This window comes from Centruroides sculpturatus, unplaced genomic scaffold (genome assembly GCF_000671375.1).
Source record: "Centruroides sculpturatus isolate CEXI.00-Female unplaced genomic scaffold, Cexi_2.0 scaffold526, whole genome shotgun sequence".
NCBI classification, from domain to species: domain Eukaryota; kingdom Metazoa; phylum Arthropoda; class Arachnida; order Scorpiones; family Buthidae; genus Centruroides; species Centruroides sculpturatus.
Window position 1 is genome coordinate 447,420 of NW_019384897.1, and position 10,610 is coordinate 458,029.

A 10,610-nucleotide genomic window follows, 5' to 3' on the forward strand; every position below is an offset into this window, starting at 1 on the left:
AAGAATCCATTGTCGTTTAATGTGAAGTTAATGGGCACATTGTCTATTAAAGCCGCTTTAGCAGGTAACGTGTCCAATGTACTGGATGAAAACTAAGTTCACGAAAGATAATATAACTCAGCTGAACGACTGACAATCGTAGTACTTACTGTTCTCTCAATTAGTTGTATTTCTTTAGGAATTAGCACAAGATTGCTGTTGTGAACAAATCACACAGGAACTTTCTTTTTTTTTATGGAAAAACTAAGTTTATTTTCTATAATTTAGAAAGAATATGCCCCTCTTCGGACCTATTTTATTAAATATATCGGCAAATGTAAGAAATTACAGAATGGGTATACCTGTAAAAATAAATAAAATTTCGTTAAAATGTATAGAAAGTTTTTTTTCTGACTAAAAGGTAGTAAAACATAATTAAAAAAAACCTTTAAAACCAATAAAAACTGGATAAAAATAAGGTGTAAGAGCATTCACTGTATGTTTGTTAGAATGTCTGATGTTTTATACAATACAGTGAATTAAAATTGGTGGGGGAAGGGGAGAACTGTAGAAGTAAATTATTATATTCTTTCTAAATTATAGAAAATAAACCTACTTTTTCTATCAAAAAGACAGTTCCTGTGTGATTTGTTCACAACAGCAACCTTGTGCTAATTCCGAAGGAAATACCACTGATAATCGTACTTTTTCTTAACTAAAAGGAAATTATTCATAAAAAAAGCATGCTAATTATTAAAAGAAAACTTGTTAATAGAGAGGTTACGGCCGAAGTTTTCAACGCAAAAACGTGTACGTCGGACGTTTAGCGCCGCCTTCCTGTAAGTCTAGAAGTTTGACAATAAAGTTTGGAACGTCGAGCATGATTCCACTGACGTTCTAAACGCCATTGTCAAACTTCTAGGCTCACAGGAAGGCGGCGCTGAACGTCCGACGTTCCAGTTTTCGCGTTGAAAACGTCGGCAGCAACCTCTCTAATAATAGAATTAAAGTAATAAAATTAATAAATAACAATGTTTCATATATTATTATTTGTCCTTTTAGGGACCAAAGATGATAAAGAATAAGAAGAAAGCAAAAGCTGAACAACGAGTGACAATGATGGCAGCAGCTATGGTAGTTTGTACTCTAACTGCTTGGACACCTTACGCAGTGGTATCATTAATGGTAACTACAGGATATTCCCATCTCATAGGTCCCATAGCGTCAGTAGCACCGGCCATATTCGCCAAAACTAGCGTTATATACAATCCAATTGTATATTTCTTCTTAAATACTCAAGTAAATATGCTTACAATTTAGAACTATAGAATTTTATTAATCTAACTAACATTTAACAGTTTATTTTTACAGGTTAATAAATCTCTTAAGAAAAAGTTTCAAAGAAGGTCTATAAGAGAGAGAAATGAAGATTTTTCTGTAACTACTAATTATTTTTATACAGTGGATAGCATCAAGCCAACTGTAGCAGTAGCAACGAGTGTTCCAATTAAATCCAAGAAATCTCTCAAAACTGACACTTCTAAAGTTTAAATAAATATTAAATATAAAGTAAAATTAAATAAAAAAATATATATAAGAATTCAAAAAATTTATGTTTCCCTTATCTAATATTAAAGAAATTCCTTTAAAATATAACCTATTTGGCATTATTCTATAACAGATAATTTATTGATGCCATCGAAAATTGTTATTAAAAAGCCCATTCTCATTAAAATGTTTCTCTTAGCTTAGCGCTTACAATATTATTTCTTATGTAATAGAATGATTATCATTTATATATTAATTATATTATATAAATGAATTCTTATGGTCTGTTTTATGGTTTTGTATTCTTAAATGACGTCAAGTATGATTTATATCTTCTTGAAGAATTTACAGAAAATCATTAAGAATAAAAAAAGGATGAATATAATATATAAAATATTTATTTTTATGGAAATTTTTATTATTTTTTATAGAAATATATAACATCATTTCGGTGTAAAGTACGCTCATTGAAGCGATAGTGATGCATTATTTAAATAACTTCGCATTCTTTCTGGTTACAAACTTTCCAAAAAATAGAAAACTATTTAATTTTTTTATTTTTTTATTTTAAATTTTATGTATTATGTTAATATTAAATAAAATTATTTGATAAATAAATTTGTCAAGAAAACCGAAAGATTTTTATGAATATTGAATATATTATACTATATTAATTATAAATCTAATTAATTTAAAAATATATAATGATAATTCTATTAATGATAACGCTTGAAATAATCTATTTACAGATAAATTCCTCTATAGCGATAATAGCAGAATAAGAAAACAATTGTCATTTAAAGATTTATTGTTATAGTGAGAGTATCCCCTTCCTCAATTATTATCAGACTACAAATAAGGTTATTCTACAATGTTAGAACTGAAAAAATATATACAGTTATTAGTCTCTTTTTAGTACAAGATTTAAATGATTTTATTGCATATTATTTATACAGTATTTATGTTAAAAATCAAAATACAGTATAAAATCGGCCAGAATCCGAATCTTCCTAAGCACAAATGAACTAAATAAAACTAAAACTAAGTAAAGTAACACTGAATTAATTGTAAGGTATAATATTTTTAAAGAGAATACTTTTTTGTAATTATTTTAATAAGGTAATTCGACCTGGGGAATATGAGCATACATTCGTAACTTCGTAACAATAATGTGAATGAGAAGTGTCATATATAAGACTCTTCTACGAGTGTTATTTTTAGCAACGTGGTCGCATACATTTATCAGATTAGCTGTAGTATGATATTTTTGTAAAATAATGTTCTTTTGTTGTCTAATCAACTGAATAAAGATGAAAAAAAAAACAAAGCCAAGTGTTTAATTAAGAACACAACCTTGTGTTCAACACTAAAAATGAGTCGAATATGAATCTGTCGACGTTTATAGCTAAAGTTTATCTATTCCAATTGACAGAACAATCTGGAAATACGTGTGGGGTGATATTAGCATGCTCATATCACTCTTCAGCATTGAAAATGTTTATAGGCTACTGCAACGAATTATTTTCTAGAACAGGAAAGAGGAGGAAGATGGATAAGATGTGAAAAATGAGCACACGAAGAGTGCACAGATGTTTCTCCAACCCAAATACAGTATGTTTGCAAAAAAATGCATACAAAATTTACAAATTATAAGTACAGTACAGTAGATCCCCCTATAAGACGGTAGATACGTTCCGTTCTTTATGAATCAATTTTGTAGGAATCATAGTTTACGGACTACGGCTGTTTGAAAGGTTTTCTTTCATAAAATTAATCGATTCTAGACTAATTCGACTCAACATTTCCAAAATACGTATANATTTTTTGGGGGGTCATTTTTTTTGACCAACGGCCATATTTTCCCTCTGTTATATATATATATATATACAACCAGGAAAATAAAAACGAAATTCCATTAATTAATCAAATGCTTCACAGTTCTTAGAATACGAAGAACGATACATACAGCGATTTGATTCTTCGGAAATTACCGAAATATTAATAAATAATTACTTAGTCTATGTCGTCGCGAATTTAATCGAGTTGTAACGATTGTTATTAATTAAATAATGGTAACGAATTGTTTTCTTGAAACAGGAATGACAGCAGTGGGAACAGTGACAGTAATAGCTGTGGAAAGATACATAATCCTGTCCAGACATTATCAGTCAGTGGGTCTAACTAAAGAAAAAGCCGTAGCGTGCATCGTGTGTATTTGGATTTATTCACTGAGTATGAGTTTACCTCCTCTGTTCGGCTGGAATAGATATATACTAGAAACACCGGGTATAGCTTGTTCTGTGGATTGGGAAACGAAATCTGTAACCAACACTTCCTACATCATTTATATCTTCATTCTTGGTTACTTCGCACCCGTCCTGATTATGGCATCCTGTTACGGCAAAGTCATATACATTGTTTGTAAGGTGAGTATACTGATCGATCATCTTATTTTGGTTATTTTAAATTGGAAACAAAAATATAATCGTATCATTCTTAAGCTCTTTTCATTCGATTCTAAAATTTCTAAGAGATTTTTATTACTTTCAATTTATTTTATTTGTATTTTACGATTTATTTTTATCTTATTCTTAATCGATTATTTTACGGAATTTCATTAATAAAAATATAATTTAATTATTATAAATATTTCGATAGATTAACGATGATGAAAATTAATTTCGTTATACTCCAATTTAATTAGCTTTTAGAGCAAATTATATTAGAAATATCATAAGTTTATTGAGGAATTATATTTATTTACATAAATGTCTTACAGTCTGTACATAAGTTAAAAATATTTTTTTCTTTTAAAGGTAGAGCTAAAATAATTTTCTATTTCTGTAATATAATTTGGAAACCAATTTTGGTAGAGTAGATACCGATATAGGCCTATAATATAGATTTCTATTACCAAGGTTGAATCGATTATTATCAATAGTGTTAAAGAATAGTTTCCGTGTCTTATCTCCGAGTCTTTAGAAAGATTGAGATTAAACACGAACCTTTCTTTCTTAACAGAAATTGTAATGAAGTTTTCTTTTTGAATTTCCATAATTTTATTTGTTATTTCTATAATATGTCCAATCGGAAGTAAAGAGCTAACGAACCCGTTATTTACAAAGTGTTATCGCTCATTTGAATACAGTATAGTACATACAATTCATCTTTGTTTTATAAACTTGGAATTAAAACGTTCGCTGTTTTGTCCGAAAAAAAAATGCCTAGGCGAAATCGTAAGAGTAATTGTTCTTATTCTTTCAGATCTGATCAATTATAATTGATCAGATCTGAAATAATAAGAACAATTGAGATCCCTGAAGACCGTGAAAGCAACATCGAGTAAGAATGACTTTTTTAAGGGCTGCAGAAACATCATAACGTCAAGCTCGAGGGTATAAACTATAATTAATTCGTTGAAATATTAGTAATACTACTTGATTTCTTGAAATCTCTAGTTTTTCTCTTATCAATTCTTCAATCTCTACTTTCTCATAAAAAGTATCCGTCATGCTTGACGGGAGAATTTCTATTTATATAATACTTGTTGAAAATATAGAAAATACGGTTATATCCGGAAATTGTTTTTGCTGTATTTGATTCGAATATATAGTAAATATCGCGTAGTAATATTCATAGCAAAGTATTACAAAAATATATATTACTATAGTGGAGAATAAGTGGAGAATATAGTGGAAAGATGACCAAACTCCTAGTGTTTAGGAAACAGAACTTATCTATTTTTTAATTATTATTCCTGTTATTAGTGATGAAAGTTCGCTAAGAAATTCTGTACTCTATTTCTGGTGTAGTGGATATAAAACGGAAAGAGAATAATAACTGAAACAGATTTTTTAAATGATTCTGTTTCTGGTTTTTAATGATAGGAAACGAAGCATTAGAGTATCAAAAATCATATTAAAATCAGAAAAATTCTTTGATTATATAAAATAATAAATAAATAAATAAACGAGATATATAAAGGTAATAAAATATTTTCATATTAACATATAAAAGTAATTTTAAGACTATTGTATATATATCCATATTTTAATATTAGAATTTATTGATTTAGAAATGAAGAGTAAAATTTGACGCGTATAAATGGACTTTTGGGACATAAACGTCTAAAAATATACATTTAAAGAAGAAAAAATATTCAAAAATTTTCTTCAAAATTGTCTTCTTTATATAAATTTCTTTGTAGTTTAAATATTATTAACGGAATAAATTTAAAATATCAGTAAGGTTCAAATCGAATTTTATAATTTATTTAAATAACCATTTTAAATATATCTGATTGAATTTTATTCGGTATATTAGCTTGACAGACTTTAATGAGATAGAATAACAATTTAGTTATATCTAGTAACAAAATATTGCAGTTGTATAGAAGTACAGAGAAATTGTAACGACAGATTCGTGCGTAAAATGTCACTTCGAACTTCTCTTATACTGAAGCTTCCTTTACATCATAAATCGATTTTTCAATATTGTTTGTGAAAATATCAATAAATAGAGATTATTATGAGTTTTGCTTGTAACAATTTCGAAAAAATTAAAAATATATAAAACTATAAGACTCTTCTGACTTCAGAGGTGATTAAAACACTCAAATAATCCTTAAAAAGTGTTATTTTAATGTTTTAATATCAAGAAAGGATTATTTTAATTCTAACACTTCATCTTACATCATACACTTACGATCATACGATTATAAGTTATGTAACAAATGTATTTCGCCAAAGTGACGATGCTTCATCCTCCTTAGTGATAATCACAATTTATCATCACTGAGGAGGAGAATCACAGCTTATTTACTACAATACCGTTGATAATTAATATATCAATGATAAAACGAATATGAATTTGAATTAAATTCACCGAAAATATTTCTTATAATTGTTATTCTCTTGTCTTTCTTACCACTACATACGTCTATTATTTATCTTCTTTATCCTTAAATTGTGTTATATAAAACTTTTATAAATAAATTATTTATAGTGTAATCAGAATATTTAAAACGAATCTAAATAAATTACAATCGTATAAAACTTTAATTCTATTAAAATAAATTGGAAACAAACGAATTGATAACTTTAACCGCTAAGAAATGTTTTTCTTTAAACAAAATACGCCTATATATTTTTTAATTATTTAAAGTTTAAAATATCAAAGATAATTCGATAATTGAAGACTATAATTAATTATTTAAATTATTCGGATATTTATTTCACTATTACTAGATTTAACTTTTCTATTTTTAAATATTTTAATGAGGGTTTCTTTTATCTTTATTTTTCTTGGAAATACTTGAATTGAGAAGAGTAAATGAGAAAGGATTCTTATTCCATTCTGCATACGGTTAGAGACAAATTAAAATTTTAAATGCAGTTTATCATTTTCCTCTTTAACATTTTATATTTAATAAACGACAATTATTTATTGTGACATCGTCATAATGCCAGGCTGCAATTTTTAATCATATTCTTAATTTATTTAATTTAAAATACAGTACTCTCTGTGTTCTCTATCTCAGACATGCTTCTTCATTATTCCTGTTTCCTATTTTACTGTCATTGGTCTTCAGCCTCCATGAACATCATCTTTCAGACCTCTTAATGCTCTCTGAACTAAAAGGGATCCTTAATAAATATTTTAGAGCAAAATTGAGACAATGTGTCCTATGCGCCAGGTAGTAGGCTACCCGGCATATACACTACATTAGGGGAAGTAAAGATGCATCCCATCTTGGCACAGAAAATTTAAGAAAAAGTATTTACAGTAGTGTATTTAAGCTATCCTCATCATAAGATAACTGTGGCAAGATATGGCATATATAAATACTGTAATAAATTGACCATTTATTATTATTATTATTATTATTATTATTTTATAAGCTTAATATGAATATTTTTTAAGTTAATGTTATATATAATTTTAAATATAGCAATTAATTGTTTATATTAGTTTTTAAATAAAATGATTATATAGGCTATATTTAGCAGTGTGGTGTTGGCAATATATGCAAAGGTGCTTGTTTATTAATAGAATCGGTTGATAAAATGTTATTTTAGAGCAATTGAATTGCTTAAATTGACAATATTTAGGTGGAAATTTCAATATGTTCCTGCTTATCAATGTTTGAGGATTGTCTTTTTATAATATTTATTTTTAAAGAAGTTATTCTACCGTCCGATATTTCAAGCCAGAATAATTCGGATCAAGAATCCATTGTCGTTTAATGTGAAGTTAATGGGCACATTGTCTATTAAAGCCGCTTTAGCAGGTAACGTGTCCAATGTACTGGATGAAAACTAAGTTCACGAAAGATAATATAACTCAGCTGAACGACTGACAATCGTAGTACTTACTGTTCTCTCAATTAGTTGTATTTCTTTAGGAATTAGCACAAGATTGCTGTTGTGAACAAATCACACAGGAACTTTCTTTTTTTTTATGGAAAAACTAAGTTTATTTTCTATAATTTAGAAAGAATATGCCCCTCTTCGGACCTATTTTATTAAATATATCGGCAAATGTAAGAAATTACAGAATGGGTATACCTGTAAAAATAAATAAAATTTCGTTAAAATGTATAGAAAGTTTTTTTTCTGACTAAAAGGTAGTAAAACATAATTAAAAAAAACCTTTAAAACCAATAAAAACTGGATAAAAATAAGGTGTAAGAGCATTCACTGTATGTTTGTTAGAATGTCTGATGTTTTATACAATACAGTGAATTAAAATTGGTGGGGGAAGGGGAGAACTGTAGAAGTAAATTATTATATTCTTTCTAAATTATAGAAAATAAACCTACTTTTTCTATCAAAAAGACAGTTCCTGTGTGATTTGTTCACAACAGCAACCTTGTGCTAATTCCGAAGGAAATACCACTGATAATCGTACTTTTTCTTAACTAAAAGGAAATTATTCATAAAAAAAGCATGCTAATTATTAAAAGAAAACTTGTTAATAGAGAGGTTACGGCCGAAGTTTTCAACGCAAAAACGTGTACGTCGGACGTTTAGCGCCGCCTTCCTGTAAGTCTAGAAGTTTGACAATAAAGTTTGGAACGTCGAGCATGATTCCACTGACGTTCTAAACGCCATTGTCAAACTTCTAGGCTCACAGGAAGGCGGCGCTGAACGTCCGACGTTCCAGTTTTCGCGTTGAAAACGTCGGCAGCAACCTCTCTAATAATAGAATTAAAGTAATAAAATTAATAAATAACAATGTTTCATATATTATTATTTGTCCTTTTAGGGACCAAAGATGATAAAGAATAAGAAGAAAGCAAAAGCTGAACAACGAGTGACAATGATGGCAGCAGCTATGGTAGTTTGTACTCTAACTGCTTGGACACCTTACGCAGTGGTATCATTAATGGTAACTACAGGATATTCCCATCTCATAGGTCCCATAGCGTCAGTAGCACCGGCCATATTCGCCAAAACTAGCGTTATATACAATCCAATTGTATATTTCTTCTTAAATACTCAAGTAAATATGCTTACAATTTAGAACTATAGAATTTTATTAATCTAACTAACATTTAACAGTTTATTTTTACAGGTTAATAAATCTCTTAAGAAAAAGTTTCAAAGAAGGTCTATAAGAGAGAGAAATGAAGATTTTTCTGTAACTACTAATTATTTTTATACAGTGGATAGCATCAAGCCAACTGTAGCAGTAGCAACGAGTGTTCCAATTAAATCCAAGAAATCTCTCAAAACTGACACTTCTAAAGTTTAAATAAATATTAAATATAAAGTAAAATTAAATAAAAAAATATATATAAGAATTCAAAAAATTTATGTTTCCCTTATCTAATATTAAAGAAATTCCTTTAAAATATAACCTATTTGGCATTATTCTATAACAGATAATTTATTGATGCCATCGAAAATTGTTATTAAAAAGCCCATTCTCATTAAAATGTTTCTCTTAGCTTAGCGCTTACAATATTATTTCTTATGTAATAGAATGATTATCATTTATATATTAATTATATTATATAAATGAATTCTTATGGTCTGTTTTATGGTTTTGTATTCTTAAATGACGTCAAGTATGATTTATATCTTCTTGAAGAATTTACAGAAAATCATTAAGAATAAAAAAAGGATGAATATAATATATAAAATATTTATTTTTATGGAAATTTTTATTATTTTTTATAGAAATATATAACATCATTTCGGTGTAAAGTACGCTCATTGAAGCGATAGTGATGCATTATTTAAATAACTTCGCATTCTTTCTGGTTACAAACTTTCCAAAAAATAGAAAACTATTTAATTTTTTTATTTTTTTATTTTAAATTTTATGTATTATGTTAATATTAAATAAAATTATTTGATAAATAAATTTGTCAAGAAAACCGAAAGATTTTTTATGAATATTGAATATATTATACTATATTAATTATAAATCTAATTAATTTAAAAATATATAATGATAATTCTATTAATGATAACGCTTGAAATAATCTATTTACAGATAAATTCCTCTATAGCGATAATAGCAGAATAAGAAAACAATTGTCATTTAAAGACTTATTGTTATAGTGAGAGTATCCCCTTCCTCAATTATTATCAGACTACAAATAAGGTTATTCTACAATGTTAGAACTGAAAAAATATATACAGTTATTAGTCTCTTTTTAGTACAAGATTTAAATGATTTTATTGCATATTATTTATACAGTATTTATGTTAAAAATCAAAATACAGTATAAAATCGGCCAGAATCCGAATCTTCCTAAGCACAAATGAACTAAATAAAACTAAAACTAAGTAAAGTAACACTGAATTAATTGTAAGGTATAATATTTTTAAAGAGAATACTTTTTTGTAATTATTTTAATAAGGTAATTCGACCTGGGGAATATGAGCATACATTCGTAACTTCGTAACAATAATGTGAATGAGAAGTGTCATATATAAGACTCTTCTACGAGTGTTATTTTTAGCAACGTGGTCGCATACATTTATCAGATTAGCTGTAGTATGATATTTTTGTAAAATAATGTTCTTTTGTTGTCTAATCAACTGAATAAAGATGAAAAAAAAAACAAAGCC

The 10,610-nt window shown here is 27.5% G+C and overlaps 2 protein-coding genes across 4 annotated transcripts in view; both read left to right on the forward strand.

Moving 5' to 3' along the window:
- LOC111631414 (medium-wave-sensitive opsin 1-like) overlaps positions 1-1,571 on the forward strand; it is a 6,606-nt gene extending 5,035 nt beyond the window's left edge. Inside the window, exons 3-4 of the mRNA XM_023375649.1 lie at positions 1,042-1,278; positions 1,351-1,571. Coding sequence (XP_023231417.1) covers positions 1,042-1,278; positions 1,351-1,530 — 417 coding nt within the window. The 3' untranslated portion in view covers positions 1,531-1,571. The remainder of the gene's footprint in view (positions 1-1,041; positions 1,279-1,350) is intronic.
- The window catches only part of LOC111631427 (opsin-3-like), a 15,141-nt gene extending 5,818 nt beyond the window's left edge, over positions 1-9,323 (forward strand). For 2 of the 3 annotated variants that reach the window (XM_023375663.1, XM_023375662.1), the window contains 3 exons: positions 3,625-3,953; positions 8,794-9,030; positions 9,103-9,323. In XM_023375663.1, the coding sequence (XP_023231431.1) occupies positions 3,627-3,953; positions 8,794-9,030; positions 9,103-9,282 (744 nt within the window). In that variant the 5' untranslated portion in view covers positions 3,625-3,626 and the 3' untranslated portion in view covers positions 9,283-9,323. Of the gene's footprint in view, positions 1-3,624; positions 3,954-8,793; positions 9,031-9,089 lie in introns of all 3 variants that reach the window. The other variant, XM_023375664.1, reaches the window with a different exon arrangement.
- Positions 9,324-10,610: the final 1,287 nt, after the last annotated feature.